Source organism: Epinephelus lanceolatus, chromosome 12, assembly GCF_041903045.1.
Source record: "Epinephelus lanceolatus isolate andai-2023 chromosome 12, ASM4190304v1, whole genome shotgun sequence".
NCBI classification, from domain to species: domain Eukaryota; kingdom Metazoa; phylum Chordata; class Actinopteri; order Perciformes; family Serranidae; genus Epinephelus; species Epinephelus lanceolatus.
In genome coordinates this window covers 43,657,028-43,673,553 of record NC_135745.1, presented here as the reverse complement: position 1 = coordinate 43,673,553, position 16,526 = coordinate 43,657,028, and the positions used below count along the sequence as shown (strand labels likewise).

Genomic DNA, 16,526 nt, shown 5'->3' with positions numbered 1-16,526 from the left:
ATGGGATGTCGAACCAATGGGCAGTTCCCCGCTATTATACATATATAGTCGTGACACAAAAAGAGACTCAACACTGGACAACATCAGTATACATATCACCCAGCAATCATCATATCTGACAAAAGTATCAGAGACAGTAAGAAACAACTCATTTCAATCATCAGTTTTTATAGTTCATTTATAGATTTTATAGTTTATGTAGAAAAAACTTATAATTTTATTTATTTAGCCACTGAATGTATAAAAAAAATAAAATAAAATAGAACACTATGACGCAGGTGGGTTTGATTTTTAAGGACATATACAGCAAATGGCACCATTTTTAAATTAAATTCCACCCCAGGGGCCCATGTGCAACTGCACTGCCTGCACTGTCTCATCTAATGCCCTTGGTTACAGCAGATATTAAGTTAAATGTCCTTCTCTGGAGCTCCTGAGCTGGTCAGTAACATGTGGACACTGTGGGATTTTTAGTACTCAGACTGTTTAAACATTGATCATAAAACTGTTTGTTCTGTAAACTTTGTTCACTTTTTAATATATGATTTATATTTTTCTGCACTTCATGTTCTACATGGTTTGAAACAAAGTTCTGTACTGTTCAGATAAACAGACACTGACCTTCTGTTTCTCTTCAGAACCATGAACATTGTTTTAAAACAGATCTTCTGTTTGAGTCCTCAGCTGTAAAACCTGGTGAAATATCTGTGATTTAACCGACACCTTCCCTCTCCAATCCACTGAATGTAGGCTAATCAACTGTGTGGGCCTTGAAATTATGACTAAGGAGAAAACTGGACCAGCTGGGGACCACTGATCCAGAAGATCTTCTATATTTGGTCAACTTATATTTCATGCTCATTTAAAGTATGGTGACTTAAGTATTTAGTCACCTTCATCATGAACAGTTACCACTTAAATAAAAAACTATGATTCCCGCACACACTTCTTGACCTTTGCATGATTTATTTTAAAAAGGTCGACATTTTGGTCTCAAATGTTCTCAAGTCTTGAGAAAGGTCTCTGAGACCCTAAGTGCTGTATCGTGGGCAACGGGACCTGCTTGAGTCTCTTGAAGACATTTCACCTCTCATCCAAGAGGCCTCTTAGGTCTAATGGACTTGTGAAGAATCAAAAAGCCTGCGACTCCGCACCAACGTTCTTTAAGAAACTCAAGCAAGTCCAGTTGCCCATGATACAGCACTTTGAATTACCATGACCTGGATGACTGAGAATCTTCACCAACGTGTTTGAGACCAAAATGTCGACCTTTTGAGTTAACTTGAGTAAACTTTTCTGGGGCACCTAAGCAGGAGGTGAGCATGTTGTCTTCAGCTCAAGAGTTTCCATGCACACACTTTTCTACTTTCATATTTTAATAACCTCAGGAGAAAGACCTCCTGATGGGAGGCTTTAAATCCAGAGTTAAAAGAGAAATTGTAAATAAAAAACACAAAAGTTTTTCAGCCTGTTGTTTCAGTCTTTATTTCTACAGCGTCACACAGGAAATATCACACAGCAGTTTTTTAAAAAAGTTTTGTTTTTTTCTGAAAGCAGGACAAACAGTCCATTAAATCTGACATTTACATCAGCGGGACAGAAAGAGTTAAAACATCACTGACAGACAGACAAACTTCTCCAACACATCCGTCCACAGTGTGATAATATCAAGAGATGATATTACATTTATACAAGTTACTGTACATGAAACAGACGTATGGGACAGTGAGGGAAGAAGAAGCGAGGCCAAGCGATGACTTTGTTGAATTGATCAGGGAGTCGTCCTGCGAATCCAACATCTTGGAGGTTTTTTTCGTCCTCTGGTGAAGTTCTGCAAAGAAAAACAAAAAAACATGAAACGATGTTTAATTAATGTGAGCTGAAACAGATTTAATAACAAAAGACAAAGACTGCAGATTTCTTCCGTTTACATCTGTCAGTGAACACAACACATCAACAACCTCTGCAGGTTTCTGAAATATGATGCAAAATAACATCACAGAAAGTTGTCAACAGCAACTGTGAGTCCATTTTCATCGAGGCATTCAGAGAAATGTAAAAAAAGAAAAAGACAAAAACACTTAGATGAAATGTTGAGGCGTTTCAGGAATGTATGTAATTACTTAACTCTAAAATTTTTAATTAAAATAATTTCTGCACTTGTTTGCATATTTGTGTTCACATTGTTGTTCCTCAGGGTTCAACAGTTTTTCATAACTTTACAGAACATTTGTCTCCGTAAAGACACATATTTACAGCAGCATCTGAAGGAAACCAGGTCCAGTATAACCATTTAAGCCACTGACTGGGAACTTATAGCCCAGTTCAGACCAAAGATTTGCAACAGGACAAGTTGAAAAAGGAAACTACTGTCAGACCTGCTGGTTGACAGGAAGTGACCGCCATGAGACGGCGTATCATCTCTAGTCAACAACTCTCTGTGCTTCTGATCTGTAACGTTGACAGGAAGTGACCGCCATGAGACGGCGTATCATCTCTAGTCAACAACTCTCTGTGCTTCTGATCTGTAACGTTGACAGGAAGTGACCGCCATGAGACGGCGTATCATCTCTAGTCAACAACTCTCTGTGCTTCTGATCTGTAACGTTGACAGGAAGTGACCGCCATGAGACGGCGTATCATCTCTAGTCAACAACTCTCTGTGCTTCTGATCTGTAACGTTGACAGGAAGTGACCGCCATGAGACGGCGTATCATCTCTAGTCAACAACTCTCTGCGCTTCTGATCTGTAACGTTGACAGGAAGTGACCACCATGAGACAGTGTATCATCTCTAGTCAACAACTCTCTGTGCTTCGTTCTGATTTGCAGCTTTTCAGACTTATTTTGTGGCTGAATATAATTTGTAGCTTCTTAAAATCTGAATGAGGATAGTGATAGTGAGATACTGGCTACAGTGATGAAACAAAACCAGCATCAGTTGGACTGTATTCATAATCAATACGCCAATGAGAATGTGTGTGTGGGCGGGGCATAAGCACATACAGCCAGCAGCAGCAGCGACCCACCGTCTGACACCGGCACACCGTGAGGTCAGAAACAGAGGGCTCTGTGGGGACGGAGCACCTGCTGCAGCAAGCCAACACGCCGTCTGTGGTCATTTTGTCTTGACCAGCTGACTTCACTACAAGCTGAACTGGACTGTAGATCTCTAAACTGTTCACAGTTTCGTCCATTGTGAGTTCTACACAACTACAAAAGGTCAAAGTTCAACCAAGACATAACTCCTTCAGATCTACTGGACTTTTACAGCACAAAGTTCAGGTAGTAACTGTGATGATCACCTTGGTTTTCTCCTCATCAGTGGTTTAGATGTTCAGGATAAACTGGACTTGTTTTATGTCTCGTGGACATCTTCATGTGTCCTTCCTCTGTTCTCTCAGTCATGTCCATAATGCCAAAAATGTCTTAACTTGTTTGTTTGTTTCTGAGGGAATTTCTAGATTTATCTACAATAAATCCAGATCTGACACATCATGATGAATGTCTACGTGGTGATGTTCTGGAAACTCAGAGCTCTTGATTAAGGTTTGGAAAGAATGGTTGTTTTGCTTCAATGCTGAAATAGTTGACATTCTGGGACGCCGTGTCAACTTCAGCCTGTTACATGCATTGTCTGTTTTCAAAATACACTTCTGTTTTCACAGGAAATGTACAGTTTGATACAGTCTCTTTCAAAATAAAAGCACTATGTCGATACAACACCGCCAGCTGATGCTTTTTTGTCTTTCAACAACACACATGTGATTGGGTTTAGGAAAACAGAACAGGGTTTGATTGGATCAGAAAACAGGGAGGCGTTGTACTAAAATATGATCAGATATAAAACAGGAAACTGGAAATAAAGATCTGTTTGTTATTTGAGTTTACAGAATCATTGACAGTATTTGTTTGAGTCTTGTGGTTTCGTACTCACACTGACTGATCCACAGCCGCAGAGTCATCAGGACGTTGAAGACAATGGTTTTGATGAAGAGCAGTCTGAGGCCCATGATGGTCAGAGACATGAGGTTCACCTTTGCATCTGAAAACAACATCATCATCATCATCATCATCATCACGAAGATTGAAACAGAGCACAAGCAGAGTTTTAAACACAGAATCAGCTGTTCAGTCACATTTAATACAAACCTGGTTCCAGTTTATCTTCACATGTCAGAGATCCACCTGAAGCAACTTTATCTGAAAGATATCAGACAAGATGAGTGATTATTAGTTATGACGATGATGATAATTTATCTTCATCAGTCAGACTCATTAAATGCATCAATGTGCCAACTGGTTTCAGACCCCTGTCATTTAGACAGAGCAACTTAACAGTGAATGGAAAACAGGAATTTGAACTTTGACCCCATTTTTCAAATCAGTCAGCTTTTTGGTCATTTTTCATAATCACTTTGAAGCCTTTAAATTTTCCATTTCAGGTTTTTTAATTCCAATTTTCCATTTTTTCAAATATAGACATGACAGTATCATTTGGAGATCAGATTTCCATTTGAATTTTAAATGATTTTTACATTTCATTATTGTCAGAATAAAAAATTACACTATATTATTGAGCACCTTTGTCACTGACACCTGTGAACACCTGGCTTTTGCATTTATTGGGCAAGTTACAACTGGCATTCACTCTAGGGTTAAATGACTCTGCAGTCTTTTTTTTTTTTTTCCCAAAGATTATTTTTTGGGCTTTTTGCCTTTAATGAACAGGACAGAGTGAAATGGGGTGAGAGAGCGAGAGAGTGGGAGTTGACATGCAGCAAAGGGCTGCAAGCTGGAGTTGAACCTGCAACCGCTGCAGCGAGGCATCGTCTCTATACATGGGGCGCTGGCACTATCCACTAAGCTACCGACACCCCGACTCTGCAGTCTTTATCGGCTTCGATCCACAGGGATGGAAATATGCCACCTGGGTGGACGCACCGATTTTAGCCCCATGAATGATGTGCTGCTACAAAATACTGTTCAATTAGTGCTCGTCAGCCAATATTTTCAGCCTATCACAGCCTGATACACAGTCTGACAGGCTGTGATAATAAACGTATGGTCAGTACCCTCTACAGCCTGTACGTATACATATCTCTCTATCATCATGTGGTGTGTGATTAACATTTAACAGACCTAACTATCAATAACTATTTAACACATTTTTTTTCAGCAGTTGAAAAACCCACAATGTCACGTCTGTATCGCAATGAACTGTGGGTAATTTAGGCTGACCAAACGTCCTCTTTTGCCCAGACATGTCCACTTTTCACGTCCCGTCCGGGGCGTCCGGGGGGTTTTTATAAACTGATGATAATGTCCAGTTTTCCGTGTGTTTGTGTGTGTGTGTTAGAGTGCGGCACGGGCCGCATATTTCTGTCCGAACCCGAACCGAGCCCGACATTATTTAATGACCAAAGCACTGAGTTTGTGTCACACAGTGGTTACAGGCTATTTAACAGGCCGGGCGTGCACCGTGGGTGCTCAGCTGCGGAGAGGGAGACCTCCGTGTTTGAGACGGGAGCGGGAGGCGGGAGGTCCGACGCTTCTAGCGAGAGGAGAGGGAGAAATAAAACAAAATAAGATAAAATAGGAAAAACCTGTCTCCCTCTTTTATTTAATTTTCAGCGTTTAATCAAGGCGGAGGCGGGCGGCTGGAGGTCCGAGGCTTCCAGCGAGGAGAGAGGTAGAAACAAACAGTCAATGTGTGTGTGTGTTATGTTCAGGTGTTGTCACGTAAATAACAGTGCCCAAGCAATAAACAGGACAGACAATAGGATTTTATTTATTTTTACACTACATTTTCACTGAAAGCTGACCGAATCCGACCCGAGCCCGAATACAATTTATAGCTACATTTCTGACCAAATCTGGCCCGACCCGTCGGGTACCGTCAGGCTCGGATCGCCACACTCTAGTGTGTGTATGTGTCCCCTATTGGGGCCTATCTGAATTTCTGTCTTTGAGAGATATTATTTTGTAATATAACTGAATTTTCTATCCATACATATAAACCTTAAATATATTAAAATTATAAGGCATCTTTGAGTAAACTGCGGGTATCATTTAAGTAGGCTATGTCGTGGCCGGCCGAGTGTCCTCTTTTTTGGAAATCAAAATATGGTCACCCTAGGGTAATTAAATCAGTAAAGTCTGCTGAAGTCTACAGAAAGTCCACTTGAGGCCCCTGTGGACTGGATGGATTGTAGCTTTGGAGCCCTAAACACTCCCAGACTTCCCGTTAACACGCCCACAATGTTTGAAGTGCGGACATTTGGATTCAGCCTAAAATGTTTTCCGGCCGGCTGTGACGTCAAAATTGACACACAGAAAAAACTAAAATCAAATAATGTTTGTTATCAAGTTCTCCTGCATTTAAAAAACCTGCATACACACACTAATTCTAAATATAATAATTATTTATGTCATACCCAATTAAATCCTTCACACTCACCACATTCATCTGGAGATGACATCAAAGTCACCTGGTTGTACAGCGAGTCGTCTTTTATCATGACAGCTTCTGTCTTGTTGAAATCTGATGCATTGTGTCTGTTGAAGCCGGTGGCCAAGCACACTGTGAGGTTGGTGCTTCCAGTATCTGATGGAATCGTAGTTTGTAGTTTGTAGTAGGACGGTTTGGACTCTCCCTCATCTGAAAAACACAAAAGGACAACTCATCAACACACTGGGATAATGTTCAAACATCACTGACACTACTGTGTGTCCTCTTCAGAGGAATTTTTCTCTTCTCACTCAGTTTGTTTAAGAAGAAACGAGACAAACCAAAGAACATCGAAGTGAAAGACGTCACTCACAGACACACTGTGACTGAAACAAGCTCTGAAACATCTGCGTTTAAACTCAGCTTCACCGAATAGGAAAACAGACATTTCAAACATAATCACCCCAAATCAAACAACCGCTGGAAAATAAATTGAAGTTTTCCTAGACTTGTTTTTGGAGGCTCAACTCTGCATATTTATCCATTAGTATATTTTACTGATTTTTAAAATTCTCTTTTTATTGATTTATTTGAAGGTCAGACAGACGACTTAATCATACTCATTTACAGATTTTTACTATTAAAATTTTACTGATTTTAGTAAAGCAAAGCACATCATCGCATATGACAACACTTTTCATTCATTACTCCAAACTGTTTTAACTTTACTTTCTTTATTCAGTTTTTATTGTATCTGCAAAAAATACTTACAAGTTTGGTCAAATTTATTTTTAAGTTAAGTCCAATATTTGTATGTTTCTACACTGAAAGTATATTTTTAGTAAACGCACATTTTTATACATTTTATGCAAATACCTAATCATGAGGTTCGGTGTTCATCTCAGTTTTACTGTTGCACAGTAATACACTAATTTTGGAACCTTACCTGTGGTATTTATAATACACATATTAAATGTACACTCATATATACCGTGTATGAATACGTCCAGAACATTTTCTCATAAATCCTATAATTTGCAATATTTCTAAATTTCTATCTAAGCTTATTAATATTTGATTCATGTAAAGTCACATATACTAATTTTTTTTTTTTTTTTTTTCATTTTTTATATTAACATTTTGCTTCTTGTACGCTTCAAATATTCCAAGAAGTGCAGTTTAAGTAACAAGTGCTTTGCTGAAACTGTTAGTAATATTGTCAACAGTTTAACATTTGAGACACATGATGGTTGCTAATGTGAGTCTCAAAATATTTGTGTGTATATTTGATAACTTACTCAACACAACGATCATTTTTAATCCCGATCCAAACAGGATTCTGTTATCATTGTAATTCCACAACAGTTTGTCATTGTACAAAAACGGCTCAGCGGTATCTAAGTGAAGCTGCGTTGTATCGTTTCAGATACAGAAAAGTACTCAGTAAAAACGTAAATTTAAAAAAATACATAAATGTATTGTTTATGAACTTCATTTGAATCACAATATTTTCCTTTTTTTAACAAATGTTTTTTAATTGGCAGGTGTTGCTGGCAGTCATTTGACCAATTACATACTGGAATTTCTCAATTATGGGATCAATAAAGGTGTATCTTATCTCATCTTATTTTCATTCTATTGAAGGTATTTTATTGTAAAAAATTAGGAAAAATCTGTTATTTAACCATGTTAATCTGTTAAATTTATAGTGCCATCACTTCATTAAAGGTATTTTATTATAATAATTCCAAAACAAACAAACAAATGTATTGTTTTTGCACTTCATTTTAATCAGGATGTTTTACTTTAATTTTTTCTTCTTTTTAAAAACCTTTTTTAACTTTTTTTTTTTTTTACGTTTTAATTTTCTTGTTGTCATTATTATCCTTCATTAGATGAACCATGAGTTCAGTTGTGTCTAAAACAGTCTCACACTTACTTGTCAGAATAACAAGTTTAATTCCAGATCCAAAGAAAGTCCTGATGTTGTTATTCACACAAACATTTGTCCGGCAGCAAAAACAAATCAGCAGCTATGATGTGACTGAGTGGATATTTAAAAATATATATTATCAACAAAACTGAGTGAAAATGTAACCTTTCTATTAATACATTAAATTGTGTTTGTTTTTGAATCCACCGACTAAAAATTTTTATTTCAAAATTATCAGTTTAACAACAAATTATATGATATATTTCCTATGACTGAATCTGATTTAAAACATTTCACAACAAATTTAATTAATAATTCTGGTTTATTCAGCTGCAGCTAAAATAAAACAAGTGTTTAGACTGGTGACATCACTGTTACGTTCCTATTTGTAATAAGTCAGAAGTTTATTTTGGGATTTAACATATCCTTTGTAATACAAATAACTAATGCCACGAAGTTTTAAATACACAAAAATGAATTATGTGTTTATGTTTGTATGAAAGATACTAACAACAGTGATGAGTCTTTATGTTATTAAAGTTTGGCTGGTCAGTCGTGTCTGTAGGTTTCTGCTGAGATGATTCTGCAACATCAGAAAGTTCTTTAATTAAGTTTTTATCTTGTATTGAAACACAGCTGTGGACAGAACACTTCTGTGTTGATAAGAATTTACCGATCGGCACTGGTGTTAACATTTATACACTTTTATAACTCAGCTGTTTCTATTATTACGTTGTTTTATTTTCTGTTGTAATTTTTGAGCCGTCTCTGGCACAAGGATTTCCTTTGGGATTAATGAAGTTCTAACTTGACTTCACTTCATTTCAATCTGTTTTATGGCAATTAAAAAAAGATGAATACATGTCAAAGACAAATATAATGATGTGTTGATGTTGACAACACACTTACTTGACATTATGACAGCTCTGATTCCAGATCCAAATATGATTTTGAAGTTGTTGTTATTCACACAGGAACTAAACCAGCTACAAAAACCAGCGCTGTGCTTCAACATGCCAGCATAGTGTATATGTTTTGTGGATTTTCATGATTTAAAGTGGTTGGGACAAAATCTGTCGCTCTGAAGCATCTCTGAGGTGAATGAATGAATGAATGAATGAATGAAATTCATAAGTAAATAAGATGTTGAGACATGATGGTAAATCATAATAACTCTATAATAATCTAAACACCCATGTCATTGAGAGGTTTGTAAATCACATTTTGTAGGATTTGAAGAACGTTAAATACACAGTCTGATTTTTCGAGTTCATATTTACTCACTTTTTTCTACTTGAAGTTTAGTTCCAGCTCCAAATATGAGTTTGGTGACTCCAAATTGTGTCACACAGTGTTTTAGTTTCTACAGTTTCCTCTTGGTCTTCAATCTTAACAGCTTTAATCTTCTACACCAGCAGGATTTTAAATGTGAAACCAGTAATGTCCTTTAATGTTTCAGAATTTTTTATACTTGTAATGTGAGACATAGGACATTAGGTTTAGTTTTAGATCAGTGACTCCAAAGTGTTTTTTTTGTGTGGAACGGGAGGCAGAGTTTAAATTTAGGAGTAAACCTTGATTTTAAAAGGAAATAACTTTGGTTTTAGTCAAATTAAAAGAACCCTAACGATGTGAAACAAAAAGGCAACGTGAGCTCCACTGTTATATTAAAAATGTGAATGAAATATTAAATTGAGTCTGACACTTACTTGCCATAATAATAAGTTTCACTCCAGCTCCAAACACAAATCTGATGTTGTTCTTCACACACAGATTTATGAGAACAGACAGGGACGTTTGAAAAATATTTAACCAGCTGATTTTTATATTAGGAATGGTTTTTTTTTATTGATACCAAGTTGATCGACTATTTTACTGCATAAATTCTAAGAAGTCGAAATTCAGGGTCTGAAATTAAACAGACAGAGAAATTTAAACAACTGTTTCAGACAAAATAATTTTTTTTAAAGATGGCAGGAAGTGACAGCTATGTCTCGTTACTTTCATTTAAAAATCACAACTTCAAGTTAAAATACGTCAAATAAGAGAACACAGACTAATGTTAATATCAACTAAATGTAAACTATTGACAAAACTTTGTATTCTTTTTAATACTTCTTATTTTGATTGAGCAAAGGTATTAATAATGTAATGTTTGTGTCACCATGTTGTGTTGTGAATATTAAAGTTAAGAAAGCTTTATGTTTATACTAACTGTGTTCAGCTTTTGTTTAAAATAGTCATATTACAAAACAGTTAAACAAAAAGCATATAAAGCAACCTTATAATGGTAAAAGTTCAACTTTAACATGTTTAATTACTGAAAGAATGTATATGAAAGGAAACCATGATGATTGATGTGAAATATTAATAATCATAATTCTGACTTTAACAACCACGTCTTTCTAACAATGATAAATGTTTTAAATGGTTGATCATATTTCAAATGTACTTACATGATGTAACAATAAGTTTGATTCCAGATCCAAACACGAGTTTGTTGTTGTTAATGTTCACACAGCATGTTATTGTCATTCAAAAACCACTGGTGGATTCTTCGTTATACTGATGACTTACTTGTTTACGTTTCTTAATAAATTCAACATATTAACATATTATACGTATTCTGATTTATAAAAGTTTAATTTTTATTATTGCAACAAACAAAACTAAGTCTTTTTGTAAACTGTTATGTTCAGTATCTTGTTTACATATTACATATTCTGACATGAACTCTGGTGATTAAATATGTTTTTAATATATGACATAAACAGAATAAACTCCACTCACTCAGACACACATTTAATTTGATTCCACGGCCGAACGTTATTTTCCATCCATTTGTCACACAGACATTCACTCCTCCACAAAAACACCCATATCAACACGTTACCTGCATTGTGGTTGGTTTTAATAGTTTTGGATAAACTGCTGCAAAACTATTTGACTACAAATAATTATTATTATCATTAATATTGTTTTAATGGTATCAGAGTAACTAGTTTAATCAGAAAACCTTTGCAGTGACTTTACGCTGAACAGATTTAAACCAAATCAACAAAAATATTCAGCTGCTGTTGGAAAACTATTTAGCACATCTTTAGTATTTTATATGAGCAGGCGACACTTTCCAACAGCCTGGATGTTTAAAACAGTGTCAGATGGTCTTTAAACAGCAGCTGTATATTTGGCATCGGTCACTCTGGTTGGTGATTTTGAATGTTGTGCAGTTTTTTGCAGCGAGCTGATGTTTACGAGCATCATTTTAAAATTTGAAATATCAATTAGTTTGTTATCAAGGAAACAGTCTTCTGTGTTTAACAGTCAGATAAATGTACTGAAAGCAGTTACAAGCAGGAGCAGTTACAGAAGTTACAATTATATAATGTTCAGACAATAAATCAATTTCAACATTTGATTATTGCAGATTGTCAGTGGATAACTTTCTCTTAATTAATCAGCTATCTAAGTGATTGTTTCAACGTTACAGTCTGATTTTTAGATGCTAGTTTTGATCATTTATCAATAAATAAACTGTAAACTAAAATTCACATTGTTTTTTTCATGACTCACTTGTTTGTACGATTAAATGGATTCCAGCTCCGAAGATGATTTTAAAGCTGGCAGCATTCACACAGTCAGCAGCCGCAGCACAACAAACACCAGCAGCTCACATAATCAATGTTAATGTGATTAAACACAATTCAATTACTTATTGCTCAAATGTTAATTACAATTTGTTATTATCATAAGAATGAGCATTTAAGTGTGATTTTCTTTCTGGTCAACATTTTACTCATTTTCAAAGTCTAACTATGTCGTACGTTATTGCGAAATGTGTTGTTTAGTGTAAAATATGTTTCATATTTAGTCATCAACGTGAACATCATATCTGCTAACTTCCAGACTACTTGGAAAGAAAGTGAATTCATATAATGGACATGAGGTTTTCAGACATTTCACATCTTTTAAATTGACTAAATGTAGGCGCACGAAACGTAAAATATTGCAGGTTAATATCACCATTAAAGATTTTGCATTCCAGTTTCACATTTGCTGTGTTTTGTGATGTTTTAATGCTTATGTTTTGAATTCAATACCTTAAACATCTTACAGCTTAAATCACAAACCTGTCTGGTTTCCAGTTTGAGCTTTTCTGCCAAAATTAATGCTGTGTTTTCAGTAACTTTACCTGACAAAACAAAGGCTTTTGTTCATGTTGTTCCATTCATCAGTCACAGAGCATGAAAACATACATCATTAACATTCCCTCCGTGATATTACACCTTCAGCTTCCTGTATTAACTGATTAATTACATTATCATGAAGTCCCAGTGACTGCTGATAACTGTTTATAGATAATAAACAACTCACGAGCCTGGACGTGTAGTTTGATCCCATTTCCAAAAGTTAACTTGTATCCAACATTCACACATTCATTGAGCTCAGAACAGAAACCATCACATACTTTGATCCAAAGTCCTCAAAGCATCCTTGGCAGAGTACATATAAATATTTTATAGATTAAGTGTGATGTGTTTCATGCTTATGACTGTTTGGTGTGGGTATGTGTTGTTTGTGTAATTGTATCATAAATATATTATTTAGTCAGGACGACAGACAGATGAGCTTTTTGGGAGTGTTGTATCTTACAGTCAACAGCAAAGTTTGTCCCCAAACATGAAGCATGTCCATCTAAACAGACAACCAGTTGACTTAAGTTAATCACTAGAAACTGATGCATCTTTATCAGTAATTATTGGTTAACTTACACAGTAACACACAGTTTATGTATTAATATCTTAATATCAAAACCAGTGTGTTTGCTGTATGAGTCTTTACGTTGAGTTGTGTCTGTTGGAGTGTTTTGAAGTTACCGTTTTACACTAAATTTTAATTTGAGTGATGTTTGTTGTTGAGTCAGATCGGAGGTGTCACAAACTAGAGGAAATAAAAAGGCTTATACAGTCTTGCAAACCGCTCCTCTAAATCCTTAAGTTTGTTCTTATCCAGAGTTTAGCTGTGTGTTAAATATTAAAGAAATACTTAATTTCAGGGGACTTTTACTGTTGAAGAAAAGCAGAATGATTCTTGGATACAATGCGAGCCTCGGACCTCCAAAGTTCTCTTTGCTGCCTGGTGATAAAAACATTCTGAAAAGACTTTGTACTCACGTGTTTGAATGTTTAGTTTAATTCCTGAACCAAAAATCATTTTCACGTTGTTACTATTCACACTCTGCGTGAGAGCTCAACAATAACCTGCCAACAGGAAGCTTGCTAACAAGAAATGATGCTAAATTATAACCTGAGGGTTTTTTTTATCATCTCTCTGGAAAAAACTGAACTAAACTCAAAGGTGTTGTTTATTATGCAGAGCAGTAAAACAGCACTTATTAATAATATAATTATCTATTACAAAATTTGATAGGTTACAGATTGTGTTATCCATAATGACAGGATTTCGTTGTTGCTGATTTTTGTATTAAACATTTTGTCAGTTTTTATTTTTTTAACTACTAACTAATCAGTTCAGCAAACTTTGATTGTAGTGTGCGATGACTAATTCTCGTGTTCCGAATAAATACATATATTTATGAATATTTCTTCATGTACATATATTAGTGCAGATTTTCAGTGATGAAGTTTAAATATATTTCTCCTCAGCAGGATGGCTTGGTTTATTAAACCTTACTTACCTTAAATACGCAGCCATTCTTTGCCAACCATTTAAACTGACCATTTAACCATTAAATCATTTAAACTGATGTGAAACCAGCTAATCAGCTGTTTGACAAATAGAAACCGGACTCACTTGTTTCTACTGAGAGATGAATCCCTGATCCAAACACAATCTTTTGGAGTCCACTCTGAGTCGCACATCAACAAGAGCTTTAACGAGAACTGATCGACACAGGCTGCTAACGCTGCTGTGTTTCTACTGCAGTCATGACTGTGATCATTAAAATTCTGATTTGCAATATATCCACATATTTAGGTTATGTTTTAATCTGTCCTCAGCCTGATGTGGAGAAACAGTTCACAGTTGAAAAATCGATTTTGTATTATTTACAGAATTTAATTTTCACAACTTGAACCCTTGACATTTGTTTTTGAATGAGAGGGTATTATAAGATTTAAATTTCATACACATAATTTAACTTATACTTATATTATGTGATTTTTTACAACTTTAGTAAATATCATCCCATACCAAGATCATTTTGTTATTATTAAATTACACTGTCATAAAAGATCATCTGCCATGTTCAAAATGTAATTTTGGATGTTGTAAATTGTTAATTCGTGAGTCATCACTGAGAGATTTGGTTATTTTCTGTTTAATGAGCATAAAATCTTACTGTTTTGTATTTTCAGCTCAGTTCCTCGTCCAAAGATCAGCCTTCAAGTCCCGTCATTCACACACTGAAAGGCTTCACAACTTAAACTCACTGAGAAACTCTGCAGAAATGTTTGATTTCCAAATGGACAGATTTATACCTGTTACATGTTTTCACAATTATAGATTTCTGTGGAAATATTTAGTGTTGAATGAGTAACGTCTGAGCTGTAGATTAATTTGTTTACAGTTCAGTCAGATTCAAAATGGCAGACCCTATAACTGTTCTTTTTAAACTCAGTGTTTATGTACTGTTTGTGTTCGTAAGAAAACTTTGGATATTAGCACTGCATTTTCTCAGAGGACAATAAGATAATCATTTTGTGAGAATGCAATATAGCATCTTGTGCTCATAACATCCATGATGAGCACAAGATGAGCACAATGAGTTTTGTATCAGTTCAATGATGAAATATCTATAAACACTTTAAGTTGTAATCCTGGTTTTACTTTATTTGAAGATTTGGGATTCTAATAATTTCACAAATTCACAACTTTCAGGCAAACTGTAACGAAGCAAATTAAATCAGCTAAAAACATTTTAATAAACATGCTGTCACTTTATTTCTGTTTCAAAGTTGTACAAAATGAATTTAATGGTTATTTGACTTTATTGCATGTTCCTGTTTTATTTTGTCCTGCACAGTTTGATTTATTAAATGCTCTGTTAAGCATGCCGTAGCTTGCTTTAGAAAATTATTATTTAAAAAACTGTCATTCTCATGCAAAAAAAAAAAATGTTTTTGTTTCATTCTTACTGGATTGTATGAAGAGTGGAGTTCCTTTCCCAAAGATGAGCTTGCGAGCACCGTCATTCACACTGTACATGTTGTTAGCTCAAAAACCCAGAGCCTCTAAACCCTTCACATTTTAAGTCCATAGAAATATAATAATCTCATAAAGATCCCCCAAACTATAACTCTGCTGTTAACAACATTTTCAGGATTGTTTGTTTTGTTTTAATTTCATAATTAGTCACATATATAAGGTGTAATCAGTAAAATGATGACGCATTTGTCAAACTTATACATACATTACTCCCATCCAAATGTAAATACAGTTTTATCTTCATGGGAAATGTTCTGCATTGATTTTACTTATAAAATGAATGCTAATGATTACTGCATTAAAGTGGGAACTGGAGTCATAAATTGGACAGTTGCAATTTAAATATATAACGCTGGAATATTAGTGTCGATAAACTGAATCTAAAAACAAACATCAGTGTTTATATGTTTATTATAGAAGTTTTTTTTCCCTACACTAATCATCACAATTTGATAGAATAACTCACTGAAGTCAATACAAATGTGGAATTAACAGTGGAACTGACGTTAACACTGTTTGCTGATGATATCATTGTATACATCACTCCCCAAATTAAAGAAACTAAAAAATATATAACTGTTACCATTTAGGAAATTAAATAAGGATACATATATATGTATAAATCTCTATGTTCAAGTATTATTCATGGATATTTGTGTCATAGTGATGCATAGATTTTTTCAGTGCCATTATTTTCACATTGAGTACTGTTATTGTTGGTTTTTGCTTCCATCATACTGAACAGTATCACCTGATCATATTGCACATTTTGTTGTACATAATTTTAGTTTTGTTAGCATTAGACTGTTGCATCTGTGTTTGTTCTCTTTGCTGAGTTAAAAAAAAATCTTTTCTTGAAATCATAATCAAGAGGTAAATCTATTCTGTTTCTAAGAGCAAATTTATGACCAACAAC

At 35.0% G+C, this 16,526-nt stretch overlaps 1 gene segment (V, D, J or C); it reads right to left on the bottom strand.

Moving 5' to 3' along the window:
- Positions 1 to 1,469: 1,469 nt before the first annotated feature.
- On the bottom strand, positions 1,470 to 15,625 carry LOC144464977 (T cell receptor alpha chain MC.7.G5-like). The segment is given in 5 exon segments: positions 1,470 to 1,831; positions 3,937 to 4,044; positions 4,152 to 4,202; positions 6,460 to 6,660; positions 15,541 to 15,625. Coding segments are annotated over 5 exon segments (432 nt in total).
- Positions 15,626 to 16,526: the final 901 nt, after the last annotated feature.